We start from the raw sequence: 27,369 nt of genomic DNA, 5'->3' as shown, positions 1-27,369 counted from the left end.
AAGCATAGGATCTGATGAATTTACCTCTGAATTTTACCAAATCTTTAAATAGGAACTAACATCAGTTGCTCAAACTATTCCATGAGATAGAAAGGGAAGGGATGTTTCCAAATTAATTCTACCAAGATAGTAATCCTGATACCAAAACAGATAAGGTTACAACAAAAAAAAATCCTTGATGAACATAGACTCAAAAAATCCTCAGTAAAATGCTTGCAAACCAAATTCAACAGCACACTAAAAGATCACATACCATGATCGACCATGTTAGTTTTATTCCAGGGATGCAAGGATGGCTCAGCGTACGTAAATCGGTAAATGTGATCTGTCACATAAATAGAATCAAGTATAAAGATCTCTTGATCATTTGACTAGATGGAGAAAATCTTTAACAGAATTCAAAATTCCTTCATGATAAAAAGCTCTAAAGGAACTAGGTATAGAAGAATCTTAGTCTCGATATAAAATAAAGACTATATACAAAAAGCTTGTGGCCAACATTATACTGAATGGGGAGAACATGGAAGCATCTCCTCTGAAATCAGAAATGAGACAAGGATGTCTACTTTCACCTTCCTTTTTAATATAACACTTGTTATTTTAGCCAGAGCAGTTAGGCAACAGAAAAAATAAATGGGATATAAATGGAAAAGGACGAAATCAAATTGTCTCTATTTGTAGGTAATACAAAGCTATAATTAGAAGACCCCGAAGACTCCACCAGAAGACTTTTAGATCTGATAAACAAATTCAGCAAAGTAGCAGAATACAAAATCAATATAGAAAAATCAATAGCTTTTCTATACACGAATAATAAATCTGCTGAAAAAAAATCAGGAAAATAGTTTTACCAACCAAAAACCAACATAAAAACTAAGAATAAACTGAACCAAAGGGATGAAGACATCTACAATGAAAATTGCAGAACACCGAAAAGAGAAATTGAAGAAGACACTAGAAGATGGAAAGACCTTCCATGTTCATAGATTGGCAGAATTAATATTGTTAAAATGGCCATAGTACAAAAAGTACAGCCACCGCAGTCCCCATCAAAGTACCAATGACATAATTCACAGAACTGAAAAAAAAAATCCTAAAATTCATCTGAAAGCTCAGAAGACATCGAATAACAAAAAAAATCCTGAGCAAAAGGGGTGATGCTTGAGGCATCACAATACCCAGTTTGAATTATACTATAGAGTTGCATAAACAAAGACGGCATATTACTGGTATAAAAACAGATACGTAGACCAATGGAATAGGATAGAGGACACAGATAAACCCATGCAGCTACAGCCATCTGATCCTTGTCAAGGGTGCCAAAAATGTACATCGAAGAAAAGACACCTTTAACAGATGTTTCTGGGAAAACTGGATATCCATATATAGATTAAAACTAGATCCCTATCTGTCTTTTTGCATAAAAATCATCAAAATAGATAAAATGTGACCCTGGAACTTTAAAAAAAATACTGCTAGAAGAAAACATAGAGGAAACACTTCAAGTTATAGGCAACAACTTCCTGAAAAGGATTCCAAAAGCTCAGGAAATAATAGTCCAAGCCAGGTACAGTGATGCATGCATGTAATCCTAGTGAATGGAGTCTGCCTTTGCAATTTAGCAAGGCCCTAAGAAACTTAGCAAGATCCTGACTAAAATATAAAATAAAGAAAGGGCTGAGAATCTGGCTCAGTGGTTAAGTGCCCCTGGGTTCAATCCCTGGTACCAAAAATTAAAAAATAAATGTTTAAAAAGGAAATAATGGTAGGAATCAACAAGTGGAACTTCATTAATTAAGAAGGAATACAAAAAATGAAACATCAGAATGAAGAAACAACTACAGAATGGGAGAAAAGCTTTGTCAGCTACTCTTCCAACAGTGGGTTAATACATAAAGAACTCAAAAAACTTAACAGCAGAGAAAAAAAAAAAAAAACAGAACGCAGAACACAATCAGTAAATGGGCAAATGAACTGTACAAATACTTCTAAAAAGAAGTACAAATTATATGAAAAAATCATTCAACCGCTTTAGCCAACAGAGAAATATAAATCCAAACTACACTGAGATTCTATCTCACCCCAATCAGAATGGCTATCATCAAGAATACAGAAAACACGGGACTGGGATTGTGGCTCAGTAGTAGAGTGCTTGCTTACCATGCATGAGGCACTGGATTCAATCCTCAGCACCACATAAATGTGAAATAAAGATATTGTGTCCACCTAAAAATAATAAATATTTTTTAAAAAAGAATATAGCAAATAGTGCTGGCAAGAATGCAGAGGAAAAATGAACCATATACATTATTGGTGGGAATGTAAATCAGTATAGCCACTATGGAAACCAGTAAGTTCCTAAAAAAACTTAAAAATAGAACTACCATATGATCCAGCTATATCACTCCGTAGTATATACCTGAAGTAATTGAAGTCAGCATACCATAGAGCTAACCTGTGTACCCACTTTTACCTTGGTCACATTTACAGTAGACAAATTATAGAATCATCCTAGATGCCCATCAGTGGACAAATAGGTAAAGAAAACGTGATGTATACAGACAGACACACACATATACACACAATACAGTATTATTCAGCCATAAATAATGAAATCATGTCATTTGCAAGAAAATGGATACAACTGGAGATTATTATGTTAAAGTAAAATAAGCCAGACTCAAAAAGACATACATCTTGTTTTCTCCCATACATGGAATCTAGACACAGACAAACAAAAGTGAAAAAATATGACCTGAAAGCAGGAGAGAGACTATTAGAAAAGAAGAAGTGGGCCAGGGGAGGAGGAGGAGAGGATAAGGAAGGGTTATATTAGGGGAGAATATGACCAAACTATGTCAAATGCACAATGAAGCCCATTATTCTTTTTAATGAAAATGCACTAATTTAAACTGAATTCCAATCTGGGTGCCTTGATACATGCCTGTAACTCCAGCAACTTGGGTGGCTTAGGCAGAAGGATTACCAAGTTCAAGGCCAGCTGTAGCAACTTAGTGAACTTAGCAAGACCCTATCTCCAAATAAAAAATAAAAAAGGCTATGGATGTGGCTCAGTGGTAGAGTGTCTCCAGGTTCAATCCTCAATTTCAAACAAACAAACTGAACTCCTGATCTCTTCCTGATGCGTGACTAAGCCTTCTGCATCTCAGTCGCATATTCTGCATCTCAGTCGCAACTCTATAGTTTTCCAATCATGTCTTAGTTTGTGCTCTCATACCACATACCCACTCCATTAGAAAGATGTGTCTAATTCTTCCTTCAGTGTATATCCAGAATCTGATCCCTTCTTACCACTTCAGTAATGCCATGTTAGTATAACAGATGACTGTTGTAAGTTTAAGATCCTATCATTCATCTACTCATATAACTATGATGTCTTCCTGTTTCACCCAGAGTAAAAAGAAAGTCATTTAATGGCTTCCAAGACTTGGGGATATAGCTTTTTATGTACTATAAAGTTAAATAGATTTGTCTTCCCAGCTAGAGCTGAAGCTTTATGAGAGGAAAAACCTTAAATCCTTTTGGTTGTCTCAAATGCCTCAAACAGACCCTTACATTCAAATATTTATTAAATTAATGAATTATGTGACTCTTGATTGAGCATTATATCTGAGATTTAGAATTGTAAAATCTTTCCTTCTTATTTCTGTTCTACTTGTAGATTCTGAATTTAACTGTTTTAAAAAATCTAAACTTGCTTACTTTATGTCACCAAACAAATTGGGATTGTTTTAAAGATTTGATGTCATTTGAAATTACTGATCCCTAGGTATGGCTTAGAGAAGTCAGAATAAAGAAGATAAGACAAAATACACTTTTCCTCTTTGCTGTTGCAAAAGCCATGCTTGCTTTCAAGATCTTTGTTAAGGGACTGCATTGCACAAATGTGGAGCCTAACTTCAGTGCAGACAGTCAAACTGTTGTATCATGGAAGTTTCATTCTTTTGACTTTACCAAAATTAGCCTTAATCATTAGCATCCTGAAGATATATTTCAGTCTTTGATCTCCATATGCCCTTGGGCACTAAGAATCACTCCCTTGAAATTTTCTTTGCTATCTTTCAGCAAAGAAAGAAAAAAAATTTTTTTTCATTGGAAAAAAAAAAAAGAAGGAAAAAAATTTCTTTTCAGACTGTCTTTCTGGTCAGACTTTCTTGGTAACCTTTAGGATCTTAGCTTTGTTCCTTGCCTTCATTGTTTGTGTTGACCAAGATACTGCCCCTTTCTACCTTTCTTTGGTATGTCGTTCATTCATGGCTTTACAATCCATATACTTGCTTTTTTAACTGTCTTCTGGATATATCCAGGTATTTTTAAATTTCACATGTCCAAAACTGAGCTTATCTTTTTTGCAGAGTCGTTTCTTCTAACCTTCTTGATTAGGTGATGGCACCACCTGGTGCCCAATTTGAAGCTCTTCTGTTCCCCTTATTTAGTCTTTATGCTTTCTAATAAAGAATGTGATTTGGAAGAAGTTATTTTTAAAAATATCAGATTGTCACTACTTATGTAAAAAAAACCACAATTTATTGGAGGAAAGCGGCAGCACGTTAAAGCTACATTGAATGAAATGTAAGGCTTTTTAAAAGATTATTTCCAGCATATATATATATATATATATATAAACTGCTCAAATTTCAAGTTTATCAGTTAGCCAATTTTTAAGAAAACTTGTTAGTTCTGCTGTTGTATTGATTGTTATTATACACTTAGGACATAGTTCTTATACTGAACTAATTAAAATGACATTATAGGAGGTAAAAATGCATAATGCTCTAAAATTCTTAATCTCTTAATAGATTTTCTTGCTGCTGATGCTTTCTGTGAGTACCATGTGGGCTGTTGGATACATATTGGACTTCAATTCAGATTCTTGGCTTTTAAAAGGATGTCTTCTGGTAACATTATTCTTTCTGACATCTTTGTTTCCAAGGTGTGTATATTAGTCTTTGCAAGGCTGGTTATTGCCTTTGCAATGTGATTGCTTATTTTTGTTGTGGATTAGCTGGAATCCCAGATTTATACTGAGCTATAACTATTACATAACTACATAACAACATTCTTGGGGTGGTGAGAGGAAAAGACTTTGGTGACATATTTTCTGGCTGAAAGCAAATGGCTCAACACAGTAATTTGTTTGTATTGACAATCATTGGAAAATAAATATCCTGGGGAATTGCTTGAGTTGTTAGTTTTAGTAAAAAATGGAGAGATTTTGGTAACTATTTTTTATCTAGAAGTATTCTTGCCCATTTTTCAGAATTTTTAGGGGATGGTGGTTTTCCTTTTTAAAATGTAAATTCATTGTAAGCTTCAAACATCACCTTTTTATCAAGGCCATCCCTGATTAATTCTGCTGTACCTGTTTTACTTTCTTCGTATAGTATTTAATCACTTTCCTATAATATGAGGTCCATAAAAGCAAAAAGCTTGTCTTCACTATTGAACATTTTCATTCAGTGAATAAAAGAAAGATGTAATCACAATGATCCATAGAAAATAATCTAAAAGGAAATAAGCGGTGTTGGCTCTCTACAGGGCATGATTATAGGTATTCCTGAATTCTTTTGCTTGCCAGCATATTCTGGAATAAGCATGCACTGCTTTTGTCTTAAAAGAAAACAGAATATTAGAGGAATCTTATTACTTGGTCACCCAAGAACAAGATAGTTGGCTGGAAATGAATTTAAATTTAAATATGACATGAAAGCTCAAATGCTTAGTCCGCTATTCAGAAAACTTGTAACTTTCCACTAATTGATTTGACTTGATCTCTAAGTTAATTTGAAGCCAAATCATCAAGGTTCACAGTCTTTTTTTTTTTTCAGAGAGAATTTAAGGGCTAGCAATATCTACTCACCCAGAATTGGAGCCTTTGTGATCTTGGTGGCTATTTGTTTTAGCTGAAACCTCACGAATACAAAATTTTATGTGAAAACTTGTTTTGGGTGACTGCGAGTTAAGGGCTTTCATATGCTATTCTTGGTATATTATGCAGTTCAAATTTAAGTCATATTTATATAGCAACTTTATCTTTACTGCCTTATTTTTCTCATCTCATCAGTAGAGTTCCAATTTTATGGAAATAAGTAGCTGCAAACTTTTATTATTATTGGATTCCAGGAGCAGTTGCCTATTCATCCATGTTGCTATGTGATACATGTCAGAAATAGGTAGAAGTAGCAGCCTTTTACAAATTAGGTGATTTACTACCTAATTAAATCAAATGTGATGTTTGCCACACATAGGCCATATCATGGAGTTTGTGTGGATTCCATTTGTCTTCTTCTGGCAGAATATTGGGTGCCTGAGGTTGGGCTCTTTAGGTCTTCTCAAATATAATTTTATCCTAATTATGGTTATGGACCTGATGACTTTTTTAACCCTTTATATCCACCAACAACTACTGTTTATTTCTAGTAGAATTTTAATATATATCCAGTTAAACTCTATTCATGCATAAAAAGACTATATTGAGTATTTGGTGAAAGACAGATTTTTTCTTTTGAAACTGCAATGTTAAACATTCTGAGTATATTATATGTGGACTTCAAGTTGCTTGTTGCCTGAAATTTTTAATGTTATGATTGTTAATATCATTTTTAATCTTTGTATCTTCTCATATAGTGACTGTTTCTTGAGGTGGTTACAGAATGAAAATGCTTAAGGTTGTGAATGAAAGGATGTATAAATTAGAAGAACTAGAATATATACTTCTTCAGGATCATTATATTTCAGTTTTCTCACAATGAAATGGGGTGATGGTAGTGTATAACTCTGTGAGCACATGGAAAGTGCCAGATGACACTAGTAAACACTCAGAAAGTAAAAGGTATTGCTGTTGCTGCTGTTATTACTACTATCATTATTTGAGGGGTTTAGGACTAAAATTGACATGAATAATACTAATACTTGATTTCACTAATACCTTATGTTTGTCCTTTTTCTTTTAGGTTCTTGGTTGGATATAAGAACCTTGTATACGTACCAGCAGTTTTTCTGCTAAGTTCCATTTTCTGGACATTTATGACTTGGTTCGTCTTATTCTTTCCTGATATCCTTCAGGCTTAAATTTAAATGCATATTTAATTTTACCTTTCAAAAAGAATAATGCCTATTGTTATAAACTTAGATATTGGGAAATATTTAGGGAATGTAGCTAACATTTGCATTCATTTATTGATTCTGCTTGAATGTTTAATGTTGAGAATGTCCTTGATTCTGAAAGTTATCTCAACATACTATGAAAATAATAGGTTTCCCATATTAATTACATATAGGAGGGGAGCAGTAGAGTGAATTATTGTTTTACTTGATCCCATAATAGTAAATTGGATTGTTTTTAGAGTTCTTCAAGGTCACATGGTTCTTTTAATTTAGTCAGCAGTTACAGTTGATGATTTAATCTTCAGGGTACCAAGATGACCTATATGAGAGGGATATTTAGGAAAATGTGGCTTCCTCATTAATGGTAAGCATCAGTTCTAGCTATTATCTAAGGCATTGATTCTTAGTTCACAGAAAAAAATGATATTTTTGCCTCCAAAATAATGTAAAATGAACTTTGAAAAAAAATGCCTAATGTGTAATTCACCTTGTTTTACTTTATCCTGTGTTGTTGTTGTTGTTTTAATTCTAGTCATAGCCCACTTAATTCTTTCATGGCCTACTGATAAATGGATAGCCTGCAGTTTTAAAAGGGGAAAAAGAAACATTCAAAGTGGGTTTATAACTTGAGGATCAGGGCCCAGGTCCAAGTCCAGCTCAAGGGTAAATAGTCCTGTTAGATTGGTCAGGTCCAGTCATGTAGCAGTGCAGAGAGTGGCTACTTCTTGGTGTTAGAGCTGTTTATAATACCAATTAGATGAGGCACATTTTTCATCTTCCCACCTCTTTCTAGACTTCTTTTTCCTCTCCTAAGGACACTGCTTGAGAATCCATTATAACCTTGTTCTTCTTATAGGATAAGGAAAAAAGGAATGTAGTGGCTAGAGATAATACCTTTTAGCATATTCCTTTAATTTATATTTTTCTCAGGTATAAATATGAAATGAGATAGGCATATGAGTTTTCAGAGTGCATGCATCTACCTCTATTGCAGCATGTTTTTGCTTTAATGCTACTTTTATTTCTGAGCACTATCTAATGTTTTTCATTTCTTTAATCTAAATGAATGGCACAGCATACCATGGAAATGATTAGGCTTTTTTCAAAAGATTTAATTACCCCTACCCTTTGTCTCATAATTATTGATTTGGTAGCTCCTTTGTAAGCACTGACCTTTTTGCCAACACTTAATGAAAGCTTGGAAGATACAAGATTAAAAATTACTTAATAAGCAACTAGGAGTACATTTATAAACAACATGTACATTTAATAACAGCACACTTTAAACCAACAGCACTCTCAGAAGACCCAAAGCTCATAAATCCTTGGGTAATGGACCTGATACTGAGAAGGGATGACTGATATTTTGTTTACCAACCAGTGTAGCAATGTAATAAGCCATTTTTAAAATTATGGCATTTTTTGATGAATTTTAATAATTTGAGCAACTTAGAATATTTCAAAGTTTTCACAGATCATTTTTAATTCAATTTTACAGAATCAGACATTAAAAATGTAACAACTATAGTTCAAAACCTTAGTTACAGAAGTTAATATTTAGTTGAATGTAACTAGAAACTTTTTTGTGAAGGAGCTATTATTACCTTAGAAGAACTGATTACCATAGTTGGAAGAATGTTAAGATGTTGGAATTGACAGGATGGAATGTTTTACTTACTTGTACAACATAAAACTATTTGACCCAGGTACTACTTGAAGTTGCTAGTGTTGAGAGCATGAGAATACTTCACTGTGAGAGCAGTGTTTTTCAAGCTAAATGTTAAAAGTGATTGGAACTGCCCTGTGGATGAAATGAGGTGTTGTCCTATATAGACCTATCCTAAGTATTTTGACTAATCTTGGCTCAGGTTGCCGCAACAACTGAGTGGGGGCTTCTGCTCTCATAGCCTCTGGTGTGCATTGGGAAGACAGTCTGGGACACTGAGGAAAACATAAAGTCTTTGAAATCAAACAGAATGATTCTAGATTTTAGCTTGTTTTTCTCACTAGTTATATACATCTGACTAGTTCATTTTACCCCATTTTTTGTTTTTCTGTAAATTGGGGACAGTGGTACCAAACTTATGAGGTGGCTTCAAGGATCACTATGCTAAAAGATTCCCATTTAGTAATTGGCACTGTATAAATATACTTAATATTTTATTATTAATTACTGTTAGGAAGAAAATCTGTGGAAGGCTCAGGTTGAAACTAATTTTAAGAACAATTCTAGTTTTGCTCCTCAGATTATCAGTTTCTTTTGATGTCTGTTATATGTCAGACAAGTAATGCATTTTTTTGTCTTCTGTGAAGGAGTTTGAATGAAACAGACATGTACCTTACTGACAAGTTTGGAGTTATGGCTAAGACTTGGGAAAGAAATGGTATACCATTGAATATATGTGATACTGGTTATAACTGAGTTAAGTTTAAGAGAACTCAACACATGTAAAGTCCTGTATGATCACTGCCTCCCAGTTTCACATGGAAATATATTATTTGGAAGCCAATGTGTACTGTATGGAATGGGCACTCAATAAAAAGGATCATTGAACAAATGAAGGAATAAGTCTATGTAGAGAAGATCTAAAAGATCCAATGATGGAAACCGATTGGTCAAGTTATAGAAGGGCAAATTTTAGTTCTATATTGAGAGATTTTTTTAACTGCAAGAGATTCCAGTTTATAGGGGAGGCTGAGACATCTATAAATAATTATAGTCTAAGGACTATAAATAATTATAGTCCAAGTACCATAGAAAAAGTTCTCCTGGGTTTGGGGATGGGAGAGAATCCTTCTTTCCATGGAAGTAGAAAAAACAAAGGGAAGGAAATGGTATATTAAGTATTAAAGGCAGTTAGGACTTGGACATCCTAAAATTGTGGCTGCAGAAGTCAGTGAGAGGAAGTAGAAAATGTTTGTGAACATAAGCAAGGAACGTGTTTGCCTTTTATGTTTGGAGAAAGGGGATCCACTGATTTTTCTGTGATTTGTAAGTTAATTCAGAATAGGAGCTTCAAATTCAATCAGTTCACTATGCATGATCACCACATGATTCAACTGAATGAATTTTTGAGAATATGTTGTGTGTGTTGATCAGAACTTTGAAAAAAAATTAGATGCAATTTTTTAATTTTAATTGTTGATGGTCACTATACCTTTATTTTTTATTTATTTATTTTTATGTGGTGCTGAGGATCAAACCCAGTGCCTCACACATGTGAGGCAAGCGCTCTGCCACTGAGCCACAACCCCAGCCCTAGATGCAATTTTTTAACAAAAGATCATGACCAGTGTATCCTTTAATAGTGTCCATCTTAATTCATTCTAACTAAACTTTGTTAAAAATTCATCTTATCATGACTTCTCTGGCTCCTCTTCCTTAAAACTATACCCACCTGCAAATAAACTGTATCAAACTAAGCCACCAAGATTTGTTCCTGCCTATCTGAACCAGATGTGGTTGTGCTGGTCATTGAGGGTTAGAGCAGTGCTTCTCAAACTTCAATGTGTGGTTGAAGCCCCAGAGATTGAGTCTGGTTCTATAGGTTTGGGGTAAGGCCTGAAGTTCTGCTTTTCCAAGAAGCTGGTGTTGCAGGTCTTTGGACCACATTTTGAATACCAAGAGTTTATTTTACGGCTTCCTTTTCCACTCTTAAGTATGGCATAAGAAAGCTTGGCAATATCTTGTAAGGTAGATGTAGTTACTGTCTATAATATTTTAAATTGGACGAGGACACTGGATTTACTAGAGGCTTATTGAGTTATTACTGTACATTTATTTGTCTTTCTTTGGAGTAAAATTTGACTTTTTATATAAAGAAATTTTACAACCTTAAAAATATTTCAAAGAGGAACGTGGTTATTCTTGAAATACTTTTTTTCTTAATTTGTCAATAATATCAGTCTTTCCCAAATAGTATGTGATTTGTAATTATTTTGCAAGGAGAGCAATTTATTTAATTAACTCAGATTAAAACAATTACAAGAATCAGTTACTAAATTCTCCAGTAGGAAATTTTTGTAAGCATTTGTCTACCCTATAGGGCAATATTATAGTTGGAATCCCTGAACCAAGCTGCATTGTTGCCTTAAATGCTTTTGTTAAAATGATCAGAGAATTTTTATATATATATATATATATATATATATATATATATATATATATATATATATATATATACTCGCAGGAAAGCCATAGTTACACCATTAGATGCTAATTTATTTAGGTCTTAAATGTTTTTTAATCTTCAGGGTATTCATAAATGTGACTATTTTTATCAATTAATATAGTTTTCAACTAATGATGGAGCATTAACTATTAGCCAACTAGGAGCAAATTCCTATTGGATTGGACATAAGATTGAGCCATGTTTGGGAATAACACTGTATATACGTAGAGAAGTAAGATGCAGTGCAGAGAAGAGAGGTTCCTAGGTACAAAAGATAAACTTTGCTTGCATCATAGTTAGGCTTGTGTGTGTGTGTGTGTGTGTGTGTGTGGTGCTGCAGATTGAACCCAGGGCTTTGTGCATGCAAGGCAAGCATTCTACCAACTGAGCTATATCCCCAGCCCCATAATTATGCTGTTCTTAATGGAAGTTTGATATATTCCTTAACTTTGCTTTAACATATAGCAGATACTCCTTTCTATTTTGCTTTCATTTTCAGCGTAATAGCCTTTCTGTACTTTTTTTATAAGACTTGGGCAACTGATCCAGGCTTCACTAAAGCTTCTGAAGAAGAAAGAAAAGCGGTGAGCTCTCTTTGTAATGTTTTGTGTTTTTGTTTTAAATCAGAGGACATGTAAACTTGAGTATTTCATAATCATATTGGTTTTTGCCATGAGTGTGTCTTTAGAGCTTGCCATAGATAACACAAATAGATATAACATATGTAAGGTAATTAATTCAGCAAAGTGAGATATCTTCACAATTACACTTTTTTTCAACTATGTATATGAAAATTTTAAAAAATACTTTTATTTTCTGTGACAGTAATACCCCACCAAAACTTTTTTAGGTGTGATTTTTGTTAGCAGAAATGATTACCTACTTCCTTTTAATAATATTTAGGTAAGGGTCATTTAGCTTAAATTTCCTCACTTACTATATAAAGGCAAGGGCCAAGGGGATTCCTTCTCTTCCTCACCTATGAAGTTGTCACATGACATGGAATGTTTTCCATGTACTCCTGTTTGGAACAAAGTTAGGGAGAATGTTGTTCATTGTTACCTAAAGCTAAAGTACCTGAAAGACTCAGTCCTTGGTGCTTGTAACCATTGATTTTGATGTATACTGATTTTTGTTTCTTTTTTAATAGATGTGTATGTATGAATTTTTATTTTTCTTTAGCATGTTATAACTGGGAGAAGATGGTGAGGGAGATCGCAGAGGGTGCAATTTTGTACAATCTAATTTCTTGGCTACTGGCTAAAAACATAGCCTTGAAAAGTCACATTATTTCAAGCACAGAATGATTTGGTGGCTATATTTCAAATTGCTTTTCTAACTATTTCAGTTTGGAGTGAGTTGTAAGAATAGTACATAACCATGCATAATACTTTCTCCAATAAAAAGCAATCATAAGGTCAAACTTCATGTCTTGCAGAATATCATCACTCTTGCAGAAACTGGCTGTCTGGATTTCAGAACATTTTGTACATCATGTCTTGTGAGTCTTTTCTGTATAATTTTTTATTTTCTCTAGTAAAAGCAAATTCTTGGTAACATTATTCAAATAAGCATTTGTCATATCTTCATGGTATACTTACCTACCTTTGTTTTTACCCAGTTCAAATTTTGTATTAACTGCCAGAACAATTTTATGCCTTATACATATGGAAGAATATTTATAATCCCATGAAAGTTGCCTCCGGTTGAATCTCTTTGTGAATTATCCACAGTGTGTTTTGTTTACTTTTCCTGTCAGAAAGTGTATATTAGAATATTAGAATCACCTTCAAGTCAGAGACTTATAATGACCTAGAAACTTCTTATATTGCAATTGAAGACTTAAGACATAGAGGAGGATGTAATTTCTCATGATTATGGGAAGAACCAGAAAGGGAACTCAGCTTCCCTTTCTTTTAGTCCACTGCTTATTCTGTTATATTGTACTTACTGCCTCAGTTCCCCTTAGCTAGTGTGAATAGGCTCTAGAATTCAAATCCATTTTAGTAGTGGCTTAATCAGAGTTGACATAACAGTAAGTGTTAATAAGTCATTCTGAAGATCCTGTGGAATTTAAAGATTATATGTGCCTATCTCTTTACAACCTATCTGCTTATGATTTGTTATCACTTTGAGACACTGTTTTTTGCTTAGGCCTTTCTTAATTATTCACTTAGATAAGGAAGCCATTAAGGTCACTCCATTGCCATGTGTGCAACTCTTGTGTGGCTCGATATGATCAACACTGCCTGTGGACTGGACGGTGTGTAGGTGAGAGATTTTATTTTTCGATTACTACTATGAAGTTAAACATGTTTAGTTGTGTATGTGATTCATAAAAAAAATGCTCCCATTTTGTAGCTCTTCCTTGTCTGTGAATCCTCTTTATGGTGTGAAGTTTTGGGGAAATTTTTGAAGTTGATAATGATAATTATTGTCATTCATACAGTATTTTGGAATTTAAAATATGGTATCCAATTTGATCATCAGAACACACATGTGACTTCATATTATCATTTCTGTTTTGGAGCTGTAAAAGTATAAAAAGATGAAATTATTTGCTTAAGGTCACTTTAGTAGTATCCACCTTCTGCTCCAAATATCATGATGTTTTAATATGTTAAGACTTGTTTTATTCATATTCTCCATTTGCCTCCTTCGGTATTAGGTAAGACCAGGAATGGCAGAAATCTAGGGATTGCCTTCCACCCAGGAAATATTAATTTTCCTGACCTGCAGCTCCGAGTTTTCTCTGAGCCAACACAGTAAAGACAGGAGTTTATTATGAGGAACTATAATTGTATGTCTTCAGTAGAGGATATATTTTTATAATCCTGATGAATAGAAGGCTGACTTTGACTTAGTTTAGTCAGGTTTCCTTGGTGCATTTCAACCATCTTTTCCTAGAGAAAGGTGGCTCGATTATTAGGGTTCCAACCCTCATGGACTTCATCCCACCATAATGATTAGATGATTGGCATTATGCCAGGCAGCATTTAATGGCAGCTGAAAAACAATAGCAATGAGCTCATGAATACTTATCACACAGCATTTAGAAGTTTTTTTCAAATGCATCATCCTGTTTATGTGTCATAGGCCTGAGAAGTAAAAGAGATATTGTTATCTGCATATTGTAAGTAAGAATGCTAGATCAAAGACATTAAACAGCTTAACACACTAATAATCAATAAATCTAGGTATCCTGATTCCAGTGGATAATGCTTTTTCTGAGCTTTGCTGCTTCAGGAGAAAATGGTACAATGACGTACCTAAAAAGCATTTATGTCATTACCTCTGAAATGCTCCCATCTCTAGGATCAAGAAGGTAGGGATACAGCACATACATACATACACAGGCTGCCTGGCACCCCTCACACTTTCTTCTCCCTGCATTTATTAGTACACTGTGGGTTTCCCCTCTGTGCTATGGCTAATCTCCTGCAATATATGTATGTATTGCTGCTCCTCAGGTTTATTTTTTTCCATCCCTCTGATCAAATCAGTCTTTGATATTCAGAGGATATAATTATATAAACATGTTTCATGGAAGAAAGTAAAAAAAAAGATAATATGATTTGCCCCAAATCTGCCTACTTTCCTCCCTCAACAGAGTATAGGCCAGCCCAGAGCTGTTTTGGCTTAGTTAATTTTATTCAAACACATTATTTTCTTTTAGGTAAGTAGGGAATAAATATATAAGTTGACCATGACATATCAGACTATTTGGGTTTGATATAATAGTATTTAAAAAATAAAGCAACAACTTTATTTCTGTTAAATTTTGATAAAGCCTTTTGACTGGAAATTTAAAAGGTCTTATCTGGAAACTGAGTGTTTTACTTTTTTTGATTTAGGTTTTGGCAACCATCACTATTACCTGTTCTTCTTATTTTTCCTTTCCTTGGTATGTGACTGGATTATATATGGATCTTTCACCTGTAAGTATAACTTTTTCTTACAATGCACCCATACCAAAATGTACTTTTTCTTATAAATTCTCATATATCACAAGTGGTCGGATGATTGTACCTTATCCCTAATAAAATCGAAGTAGATGCCTCTAAGACTCTTTAACAGTGGTAAGCTGAAAGAAAGGTTAGTTCTCAATACTTTGGAAGAGAACCTTCATATGTTTGAAAAGTGCTCAAAAATAGAAGTTCATGCAGTCAAGTTTAGAGGTTTGGGGGTGGTGGTCACCGTAAATTGAGGAACAGAGCTTTGAAAGCACATGCCATGTAGTGTCAAGTTGAAATTGAGAAATGGAAGTTCTCAAAAATGAACAATTGAAAGATTGGAAATACTAACTAGGAAGAAGACATTATTGCTTATTCTGCAGCTCTGAGAAAGGAAAATGGCTTTTAGTAGCAGTTTAATAAGGTATTCTAGGTGTATCATATGTGGAATAATAGCCAGCTGTTCTGAAATGATTGATGAAGAACAGGGTTTAAATTGAAGCAAGAAGAATTTTGGTTAACTCTTAAGAATTACAAGTGCCTTGTAATCCCAGCTATTCAGTTTAAAGTTTAAAGCAGGAGGATTGCAAGTTCAAAGCCAGCCTGAGCAACTCAAGAAGACCCTATCTAAATCTTGAAAAAAGGAGCACAGCTGGGAATGTAGCTCAGTGATAGAGAACTCATCTAGCATGTGCAGGAACCTGGATTCCATCTCTAGTACCACCAAAAAAACAAAATACATGACTGAACTTTTCACACATTGGAATAGGTTACCAAACTGGAAAAACCAATATAGTGCCAGTAATTTATTTTTATTTATTTGGACTTTACTGTTTGGTTTTTATTTATTCAAAGGCTTTGGGAAAATAGTCTCCACATCTAATCTGTGCCCGTAAACCTTTCTTTTATGTTGTCATTGCTTGAGCTGAAATCTACTGGAAAACTTTAGGAATGATTTTCCCTACATTGTTTTCTTTTTCCCTGAGCATGCCAAGCCATAGTACTCTTGTGGGCTCATGCTTTCTCTCCTTGTCCCCTGCCCCACACTTTCCTCAAAAGAGAATTTCTTTTATGCTTGTCCCCCAGCCTCCCAGTTCCCTTCCTTAGGATTATCTAGTATTGCAACTTTTCTTTAGTTTGGGGTTTCATGTTTAGAGATTGTTAGTATCTACGTGAAATGGATTTTTTTTTTCCCTGACGTAGGCATGACAAGGGCTTCAATTACCGTGTCAGACCATTTCTCATTGATATCTTCAGTGTCTGATCTCCAGGGAATGCTTTGTAGCTAAATGTAACTGTCACCTTCCCAAATAGGACTAATAGAAGTTTAAAATTCCTTCACTCAGAGCCAGACATAGTGGCACATGACTATAATTCAGGCTGCTTGGAAGGCTGAGACAGTAGGTTCACAATATGATGCCAGCTTGGGCAATTTAGTGAGGCCCTATTTCAAAATAAAAAATTGGAAAGGCCCAGGGATGCACCTTTATGGTAGAGCACTTGCCTAGTTTGTGTGATACCATGGGTTCATGCTCTAGTACAACTTCTTGTTCAAGGTTCCCAGTAACCCTGAACACTGAAATTTTAAAACCCTACTAGATTATGTCTTGTGACATAAGAAATAAAAGATTTTTTGTCGGTGCCTTAGAGAGGGTTGCCCTTTTAAGGCTTGCCAATAAAGCATATTCTTGGAAAACCTTTCTAGGTTGGCCTGCAGACCAGTTTCTGTCTTGGACTTGATTCTAGGGGAGAGGAGCCAGATTTTACACCACTCTTGTCTCTTCTCTCTTCCCTCTCCTCACTAAAAATAGTCTGTGTGTGTGTGTGTGTGTGTGTGTCCCCAGCATAAGACTATTGATAAGGAGAGAAGTGATTTTCTATCACATTCATTCTTTCCTTGGTGGTTTTTTTTTATTACATAAATTGAGTCTTCCCTCCTTTTTGTCTTTTTTCTCTGGCTCTGAACTATTGTTTATATTATATTTTGTTGGTAATGAACAATCCCACCTTTTGCTGACTTAAAACTCTGTGTACTACCCGAGCATACTTGGTTACTTTATTGCATTCATATTCTGACAATATTTCTTTACACTGAATGAGGGAATTTTATCATTATTTCACAAACAGGAAACATGAACCTATGTTCCATTTCTCTAATGAGGTGTCACTGTCATTCAGCCTCCTTTGTTTACCATTAATGCTCTTGCCAGTAGAGTTCTGCTATATACTCTCCTCCTATACACTTGTCATGTGATCCAGTAGCAGATACTTTTGCCTCTGCACACCTTGATCAATTCCATCTTTCTTGGAGGTATATTTTCAGAGCGGACAGTAAGTGAATCAGAAAGTGTCAGCATCATAAAAATGACAGGGAAAAGGGTATTAGATCAATATCAGGAAGAACTATGTAACAGTCAGAGCTATCTAATGATGAAATGATAGACTTGAAATAATGTGAGTTCCCTATTATTAACCAGTGACTGCCTGATAAGAATATATTAGCACAAATTAAAGTGTTATATTGCATAAAATAATGTTGGTGGTCATTTATATCTTGGACACTAAATCTTAAATCAGTGCTTCAGTGTGAGAACTTCAATATAAGATCATGTTGTGTTATCAGAACGTTCCCACAAGGGAGCAGTAGAAATCCATTAACTGAAAGAAAATAGATAATCTTTCCCATTCTTTCTCCTTCTGCTATTGGAAATTATTTATTGATGTATTCAATTTTTTTTTTTTGTAGTATTAGGGACATAGGATGGATGCATCTTTTCTTGCAGTCCTAATGTGTACTTCTAAACAGAGTATAACTTGCCTTAACCCTGATTTTTACTCTATAATGATTGCTCGTACAAAGCTTTTGGCATATATTTATGAAAGATGGTTGAGAATCAAATGAGTGAGTCTCAAAAAACGGGGAGAAAAAAGATGTTAGGACTAAAATAAACAGTTGACAGTAAAGTCATAGATTCATTTTCTTCCTGCCTCAGGAGTTCTTCTGTACGTATGGGGAAATGCTAGAAACTACTTATCAAATTTGTCAGAGGCCTTTATGAAACCTCAGGGGGCAAGCTTAGAGAATTCTCATTTTAGAAATAATTCACACTTTATGTGTAGTTAGGTGCCTGTAAAAGTCATAACCTTGAAGATCTATTTCCCTTGTTTCTGCCACTTCCTACCTGTATTGTTCCTTACTGCTGCTTTTTAGTTGCATAGATTAGGTTGTCAATAACGTGAAGGCCATAGTGAAATCCTCTTTTAATTGGTATATAGATGCCCTGGGGGAGAAACTGAGTTGTGACCTCTGAATCATGCTCTGTGCTCTTTTCCTGGATGTGTCTGTTTTGTGGAGTCACTTCACCTGGCCTTTCTTCCTCTGCAGAATGAGTTATAGTGCCATTGCCAAGGTGCACCCATACCCATTCCCCTGTATGCTGTATATGTTCTAATTTAATCTAGACACTTATAGGACCTCTTATGCTCACAGCAATCACTTGTTCATCTGAACCATAAGTAAGAGAAACCCATAACTTGGTGTAACATGCATAATAGAGGTAATTTTCCTGGACTAGTATTTTATTAAATATAATCATTCTCCATTGTCAAGTCCTTAAGCAGTTCTGGCCAGTGTGTTTTATGCTGAATAAGCTGATTTGAATGAAGATTTTATGAACCACTTTCATACCTTCACTATCAACTACTAACATGGTGTTATCTAAACCTTCACCAACACCGAGGTACCATGTTCTCACCTTTGGTGGTTGAGTTAGCATTTGAAAAGTAAACTCCTGAAGTTGAATTCCTAGGGTTTTGTCTATTTAATGCTGGAAATTGAACCCCATTCCTCGCAAACATGCTAAGCATATGCTCTGCTCTCTAAGCTGTACCTCTAGCCCCTAAAGGTAAATTCTGATCTCTGCCACCATGTTTTGCTTTCTTTGCTCCCTAAATAGAACATTAGTTTGTGTCTTTGAAAAATAGTCACTAGTTTCTTGCCATTTTGAATAATGAGTTCTTTTTTGTGAATTCACAGATTGGTCAAATCATTGTGCTACAACATTCAAGGAAGATGGCCTATGGACCTACCTCAATCAGATTGTGGCCTGTTCCCCTTGGGTTTTATATATCTTCGGGGTAGCAATTTTCCATTTCTCATGGTCAACATTTTTATTAATAAATCAACTCTTTCAGGTATTTATTTCTCATAAATCCTTTGAGTAAAATTTCTAGTAGCCTAAAGTGAAATAAAAAGATTTGAATTTAAAATCAGCAAATTTAGATCTAAATCTGTTGCTTCCTCTGTGGATCTAGGCATGTCATTTGACCTTTCTTGAATTTCAGTTTCCTTATCTGTAAAATGAGGGTAATAATGCCTAAGTACTTTCACAAGATGGTTTAAGGGTTAGAATAATAAATAATTTATTGGAGCTGGACCTAAGGGTAATCTAATTTTATCTCCTGATTTTACAAATAGTAGAGGTTCAGATAGATGAGTCAAGTTGTTCAAGATCACTCAATGACTGGCAAAAATTGGAATGTAAACTTAGTTCTTCTGACCACCCTCATTCCAGGGCTCTTTCCATCATACAGTTAAACCATATGATGTGTGAAAAGATGACATAAACTCTACAGCATTGTACAAATGTGAGATGATTATTTTCCCTCAGTTTTTCAACCCTTGCCATATGTAGTGCTTAGGTGGATAAGAATGGGAAGAAATGGAAGATATACCACTGACCAACAGACGTGATAATTATATTTTCAGAGAAGGTCATGGCTATTAAAAAGTTCAAGCTCCAGGGCAGTAGTCATCTTCAGCTTTATATGATGTATCTATCCCTTCCCTGCTGCCTTCCTCTCCCATGAGCCTAACCTAATTATCATTGTTGCCATGACCTTCCCACATGGAATGGGCAGCAGTAATCAGTCCAAACCAATTACTGCAAGACCTCAGATAATTAGAATATTATTCAACAAAAGCAGAATGAATTCCACTTTATGCAGAAGTAACCGATTCCAAAATAATAAAGATAATAGAAAGAAAAAAAAAAGACAAGGGGAAAGGAGAGAGGAAGGAAGGAAGAAAAAATGCTAAGGAAGGAGTTCAAACTTATTAAACTGAGGTTTCTGAGTACTCACTCTATCCCTCTGATATCAACAATTCAGGTAGTAAGAATGGATATTAGCCTCTGTGATTACTAATATTAATTACTGTCATTTATAATATTTATATATGCTTTACATTTTCCAAAGCACTTACCCATTTATGTCCTCATAAGCATTTGAGACCATATCAAAGTAGTTTATGTATTTTATGGACAAGAAAACTAACCCTAAGGTATATTGACTGCCTTGCTTACAGCCATGGTAAGAGATGGAATTAAAAGCAGAACATAAGGATTCAGACATCAATTTTTATTTTCTTGCTTCTTTTCTCAACTCTTAGAACAAATACTTGAGGTTATGATATTCTTAATTTTTAAAACGAAGGCTTATATATTTGAATAAGAATTTTGAACAAACTTATCTTCTTAATGAGCAAAATAATCTAGTTCTTTGAAAATGTTCGTTTCCTGAGTGCACTGGTTAAACAGGATTTTTGACTGAGTCTCCAGACTGCTGGTTAGGAGCAGGGGCAGCTGTACCCTTGCTCTGAATTGTGTCAGTGCCAACTCTACCACTCTCTCAGTTGTATGGCCTTGGGTCAGTTATTTTCCCTCTCTAAGCCTTAGCACTAGGTATTTTAAATCTTTTATCTCACATCCATAAAACTGTGTGATAAGCTGTTTGATATGGTGGTATGATAAGGTCCATATTACAGATGAGAAAATTGCCATTGAGTTTGTTTGAGGATTAAACAACAGTTAAATAACCCTCTTAATGGTTTTTACTAATTTGGGAATTTTTGAGTCATCTTCATTCTTCAAATGTATAGGCTTTAATGTTTTTTATTAACTTTTTTCTTTGGCACCTTTTCAAAGAAGTTTCAAGAATAACACAAATTGCAATAACTGCATTGAAATTGACCTTTTATTGTTTTATTCACCCAAAAGTTGTATCCTCGATGTCTTGAAAATCTAAACATGACCATAAGCTGTGCTTTGCATTAATGAAGCAGTTACTTCGTGACTCTGAGTCACTGTCCAGTGTTTTTTTGAAGATTAATAAAAATCAAACAATGAGAGAATGGTTTAGGGCTGCTGAATCTTTGCCTTCACCATGATCTTGGTTAGAAGGTTAGAGAAGGAGTGCTAAATATTTACCAGTGTCCTGTAATGTACTGCTAGGAGCAGTGGAGCCACAATGTGGTATTTTTCATGTATCTGCCAACCTTCTTTTTCAGATTGCTTTTCTGGGCCTGACCTCCCATGAGAGAATCAGCCTGCTAAAGCAGAGCAGGCATATGAAACAGACCTTGTCCCTTAGGAAGACACCTTACAAGTAAGTGAGTTCTCTTCTCACCATCTGAAGATCCCTAGCCACTGATTTCTTAACTTAGTGCCACTACCCATGGCCACTCTGCTATTCTTTAACTTGAGCCCTTCTTTATTGGAAGCCTAAGTGACAAGGGGTAGGTGGTAAGGTCATGAGCCCTGAGGTGACAAGGAATTTAGTCTGCTGGACTTAGCACAAATAGTAAGTAACTTTGAAGTTTTGCCAAGTTGGGAAATCTCTCCAATCAAGCCACATGGTCACAAGGTTGTATGTTGCTGGCGAAGAATTGGTGTGAGATAATTAACCATGTGGCTGGCCCAGCCACAGTGTTGTCTGTAGAAAGTATTAGGTTGTGTGCTTTGCCAGGAATTTTAACCTGACTTTCTATCACCAGTCTTTTTTTTTTTTTTTAGCCCTCTATTTAATGTGCCCATCTGTGTTAGGGAGAAGCTAGTTTTTGTTGTTTTTTTTGTTTTGTTTTTCAGATTTGAGGTGTTTTCTTTAGAGAAGTGGTTGTATAAAACCTGTCCTCAGTAGAAAATGTGAGTGTTTATAGGAAGGCTGTCATCTTGTGATAGGAAAGATCAGGCTTTGAAGCTTATCTTTCTACCACCTACATCATCAGGGTCTTGGAGGTTCAGAGTGCTGCAGAGGTGACCCAGAGCCCTCAAGGGATTTGAGCACTCACTGCATATCTCATGAGCAGTCTATTTTAAAGCCTACTCTTGGTACAAGATGAAACTGTTAGGTTGTTAGACAAGGAAATCAGAGACTGGGATGTGACTACAATGTGTATTTAGGGAGGAGAGAAGTTGACTTAATTGGGAAGAGATGGCTACAGCAATGATAATGGAGAACAGTGCAAATCTTGTGATTATTTCAGTCCAGCAGTGATAATAAAGTCACAGTGATTTAACCAGAGGAATAATATTTACTCCACTAAAGTATAGAAACCTTATAATAGAGGTGGAATTTTAAGCTGAACCTTGAGAGATCTGAAGCACGGCGTGATGGGGATGGGAGGAAGGTTATTCCAAGTCCTGTAGAAGAATCTGGAAGGAGAGAGGGAGATGAGAGCTGGTGCACTTTTGCTGAATAATGGCAGCATAAACTCGAACATTCCTTGAGAACTAAGGTAAAACCTTGTAATAACTTTGAGTCTTACTTCCAAAATCCTGCCCATATGAAACATTCTGCTTTTTTACCCTCCTCTAAGTTACTTATGCTTACAAAGTAGGTCATGAGCCAGATCCTGTACTTCTCAGACATGTCTCCCTGCTGCCACTTAATCAATCCCATGTAGTCAGCCCTCTTTCTAGGAAGGTACTTTTTGAGTAAGTTGGTCTTTTTACTCACAGTAGCACAGTCATGATTGTGCATACATGAGGATTGAGTTAGGCACTGAAAACATTGGGCATATGCTTTAAAATAAGCATTTCTTATACTGGAATCAGGCAGTAGTAAACATAAATAAGGCAGTAAATCAGGAATTTATGGGAAAAAATGGGATGCTGAGATAGTTGTAGTGAGTAAAGCTCTAGTGGGAATGTGAGCCTTGAATGGGTCTTTGAGAGCTGGTAAGACTTAAAAGGATGGAGGTATTACCTGAGATAAATTGGGGGAATGTGATTTCCAGGCCCACACAGTTATAATCATGGGGAAAATAGACCTAGGTAAGACTGGGAGGTCTATGGAGATGAGCTGGGCAGCTAAAACTTGAGTTCATTGTATAAGGCCTTGAATACAAAGTTGAGGATTTTGGATTTGAGCCTCTGGGCAAATGTGTATCTTGAAAGGGTTGTAATTGAGAGGTTAGTATCAGGGGTTTTGGAGGACTAAAAGTCTCTATTATGTAAAATGAACTGGAAGGAACTGAGAAAGACATCATTAGAGCGGTGAGAAGGCTTAGGGGAGAAAACCCCATCTCGTTTATTATAGTTCTTCTTACCTATAGGCCTTTGAGATACTCAAAAGTCTCAATTAGGGCAGTGGGAATTGAAAGATACTTTATGATGGCAGTGACCAATACAGTGAGGGGGAACCCAAAATGAAACAATGAAGAAAAATTCAATTGAATTGCTGGACAGAATCAAGGAATTTCAAAGTAGGGATTCAGGTCCAGAAATGGAACTAGGTTTCAGTTTTAAGATTTTGTAAGTCCAGGAACAGTCTGATTACCTTTGATTCTCAGTGAATGTATGCTTTGAATGAATGTTTTTCAAGAACTACACAGGAAGTATAGTGAGATGTGTTCTCTTCTCTTATTGGCAGCCTTGGATTCACACAGAACCTGGCAGATTTCTTTCAGTGTGGCTTCTTTGGCTTGGTGAAGCCCTGCGTAGTAGATTGGACATCCCAGTACACCATGGTCTTTCACCCAACTAAAGAGAAAGTTCTTCGCTCCGTATGAAGAAAAGCAACTCAAAACTCGGACTCAGATTTGTTTCTGTTTACGTCAGTGCCCTGTGGTCTGAAAGTGAAGTGGAATTTAGAATTGACCTAAGCCCAAGGAAAATAACAAGTAGTTTTAAAGCCATTTGGCAGAACAGTTCCCAATAAATGCATATAGTCTTTCAAACTTAGAAAAATGGACTGTTCCAGAACAATTTTGGAAGACATCTTTAAAAAACATATTTTTCACAAGAAAATTAAAGTTAACTTTTTTGGAGATAATATTCACTAATTATGGATAAAATAGAGTATTTTCAGATACAGTATTGGCTGTTTCAAAATAGTACTATTCTTTAAACTTGTAATTTTTGATAAGTTATTGTCTTTGTTCTATTAATGTGTAAAGAATATTTAAATATACCTGTTTTGCTTTCATGTGTAATAAATTTTTTTTTTTTTTTTTTGGTAATTTGAGACATAGTTTCTGACACTAAACACTTTTAGAATCTTAAGTTGAGAAAAGATGTTTATATGATATAAAGAAAGTAATTTACAGTCCCAGGAATGAGATTACTGTTAACACCAATAAGCAAGAATTAATTGAGTTTCCCATCTGATTTAGAAAATCAAATATAGGAAATCTTAAAGATATTACTGCTTTTACTAGCTACCATCAAAATATTAGACTAGTGTGATTGTTACTACTATTTTTTCTTTGTTCTGGAGGAAATGCTGGTTCAACTTCAATTCTTGGTATAGTATATGCTCCCCTGAGCATAGCACTTTCTTGCTATAAATCCTTTCATATGTTCCCATTGCTCTTGGTAAAAGTTAAATTCTCATCATGACCAGCAAGGCCCCAAGTGATACAACCATGTTTTGTTTAACTAGTGTTACTCTACACCACATTTTGTACCTTAATCCCTTTGAACTTTCAGTTCTTCAAGAATCCGTTCACCTGTCTTCTACAGAATCTTTGCAGAAACTAAGCCAAAAGAAATTTGTGTCTCTTCCAAGGTCCCATAGATACTTAGTGGGATTGCCACTCTACAGTACCAGTCACCTAGAATATAGCCCATAGCGTTCATTCAATAAATATTTGAATTAATTTGTTGAATGAAATAAAGGTGTTTTTTTGTTTTTTTAAGGAACACATGGTATAATCAAAATTGTATTTTAAGAATCTGATTCTCAACTGATGGATGGAAGGATTTTTCTTAAGGAGTTATTCTCTTCTCCCTTTTTTAGCAACCTCTACCAAAATAAGTATTTTCAAGTTGTGGTCTATTGACCATTTAGATCAGAATCACAGGGACTAGGTGGGAATCCAGATCTTACTTTTTTAAAACTTCAAATTCCCCACCTCAGACCTTCTAAATTAGTTCAAAACACTATATATATTCCACTGCTTCTAATTGATATATGCCAGAAAAGATGAATTTAATTTTTGATTATTCTACAAATATTTATTGAGCACATGGTAAGTCTTTCAGGCCATTAAACACTTAATCGGGTATATTAATCATGGAGCTTGCAGTCTAGAGGGAAAACTAATATAAATGAAAACTATAGTATAAGGTAGAAAATATTAAAAGCCATTAAGAGGGTGCAAATAAAATATTGTTGGAATTTAGAGGTTTGGAAGAGCCTCAGTAGATGTAATCAAGAAAGTGTTTGTGAAAGATTTTTAAAAGGAAAGGATGGTAGGCTGGGGATATAGCTCAGTGGTAGAGTGCTCTCCTAGCACGCTCAAGACTGGGTTCAATCCCACCACCACACATGCACACACACATACACACCTGTTTAGAACAAGGTAGCCCCGAAATCAGTGGAAATTGGAATAATTTGGTTGTGGCACATTGGATATTTTAGATGCATATTAATCAAGTATTAATTATTATTAATAAGTATCCCCTCAGGATGGGGATATAGCTCAGTGGCAGAGTTGTTGCCTAGCATGTTTGAGGCCCTGAGTTTAATCCTCAGCACCAAAAAAACCCAAAAAACAAAAAACTCCCCTTAGTGACTAAACATTCTCTATCTCAGTGGCTACACACAAAACAAAGCTAATTTTTTTTTTCTTTGTGTCACAGTCTATTTAGCTGTTAGCAGGTGTCCTTCCATGCAGAGACCCAAGCTTCTTCCCAACTACTGGCTCCACCATTTACTAGGGCCTCAGGGTCTACTGAACCCTCTCTTGAGACCAATAGAGAGAATGTAGACTTCCAGAGACTTTGGCCAAACCTAATTTCATGGCCGAGACTAAGAAAAGTAATAGATCAGTGTGTTCAGGAAAAACTCTAATATTACTGGACACAGGTTTTTCCTTGCTATTGTTTACTTTTGAAGTTCCTTCATTGTAGTATATAATCTTTTCTTTAAAATTTTGGCAGAATTTGTGTTTAGTCTGGCTTATGTTCTCCCACTTCATTCACTCAACAAATGTTTATTAAGTGCCCACTATTTGTTGAGCACTGTGAATGCACCTCTGTCACATTCTAGTAAGGAGACAGATGGAATTAAAAATTCAGTGCCATGAGACAGGCTGTTATATACCAGCTGTGGAAGTACACAGTGAACTCTTTCTCAGGTACTACAGAAATGATTTGGCGAAAGAGATGATATTTGATCTGTGACTTGCTTAACAGTAGTTTATCAAGCTAAGGAGTTGAGTTACATATGAAGATGGAGGTGTTCATCCGTCTTTCAGGAATTCCAAGCAAAAAAAAAAAAAAACATTAGCAAAAGCATGATGTCGTAAGGGTACTAGGAGTATTAAGAAAGCTTCAAGTCTTTTGAGTGTAGCTGGAGCTTATAGAGAAGAGATTTGTCTGAAACTAAGTTGAAGGGGTGAGGCTTAAGTAAATTTATGAAAGTCCTGGTACGTACTGTTACGGACTGAATTGGTGTCTCCACATAATACACAATGTGAAGTCCTAACCACCACCACCCCGCCACACACACACACACACACACATACCTCAGAATGTGACTATTTGGAGGTAGGGCCTTTAAAGAGGCAATTAAAAGTTAAAGGAGGTTATGGAAGGGCCTTAATCCAAAATGACTATTGTCCTTATTAAAAGAGGAATTTAGTACACAGACGCACAAAGGGAAGACCATGTGAACATAGAAGACGGACATCTACAAGCCAAGAAGAGAAGCTTCAGAAGAAAGATCCTGCCGACCTCTTGATCATGGACTTCCGGCCCACAGCATTGTGAGAAAACTTCTTTTATCTAAGCTACCCAATATGAGGTTCTTTGTTATATCACCCCTGACAAACT

General features: G+C 35.3%; 1 protein-coding gene across 2 annotated transcripts in view; it reads left to right on the top strand.

Moving 5' to 3' along the window:
* Nucleotides 1-24,502, top strand: part of Zdhhc13 (zinc finger DHHC-type palmitoyltransferase 13) — a 50,729-nt gene extending 26,227 nt beyond the window's left edge. Inside the window, exons 9-19 of one of the 2 annotated variants that reach the window (XM_058577026.1) lie at nucleotides 4,821-4,954; nucleotides 6,975-7,055; nucleotides 9,442-9,512; nucleotides 10,325-10,423; nucleotides 11,766-11,884; nucleotides 12,739-12,801; nucleotides 13,478-13,571; nucleotides 15,155-15,238; nucleotides 19,290-19,447; nucleotides 21,600-21,697; nucleotides 23,963-24,502. In XM_058577026.1, the coding sequence (XP_058433009.1) occupies nucleotides 4,821-4,954; nucleotides 6,975-7,055; nucleotides 9,442-9,512; nucleotides 10,325-10,423; nucleotides 11,766-11,884; nucleotides 12,739-12,801; nucleotides 13,478-13,571; nucleotides 15,155-15,238; nucleotides 19,290-19,447; nucleotides 21,600-21,697; nucleotides 23,963-24,101 (1,140 nt within the window). In that variant the 3' untranslated portion in view covers nucleotides 24,102-24,502. Of the gene's footprint in view, nucleotides 1-4,820; nucleotides 4,955-6,974; nucleotides 7,080-9,441; nucleotides 9,513-10,324; nucleotides 10,424-11,763; nucleotides 11,885-12,738; nucleotides 12,802-13,477; nucleotides 13,572-15,154; nucleotides 15,239-19,289; nucleotides 19,448-21,599; nucleotides 21,698-23,962 lie in introns of both variants that reach the window. The other variant, XM_058577027.1, reaches the window with a different exon arrangement.
* Nucleotides 24,503-27,369: the final 2,867 nt, after the last annotated feature.

Source organism: Marmota monax, unplaced genomic scaffold (assembly GCF_021218885.2).
Source record: "Marmota monax isolate L192 unplaced genomic scaffold, Marmota_monax_Labrador192_F-V1.1 WCK01_AAM20220418_F8-fsc00061, whole genome shotgun sequence".
Classification (NCBI taxonomy): Eukaryota; Metazoa; Chordata; class Mammalia; order Rodentia; family Sciuridae; genus Marmota; species Marmota monax.
This window is presented reverse-complemented; position numbering and strand designations above follow the sequence as displayed.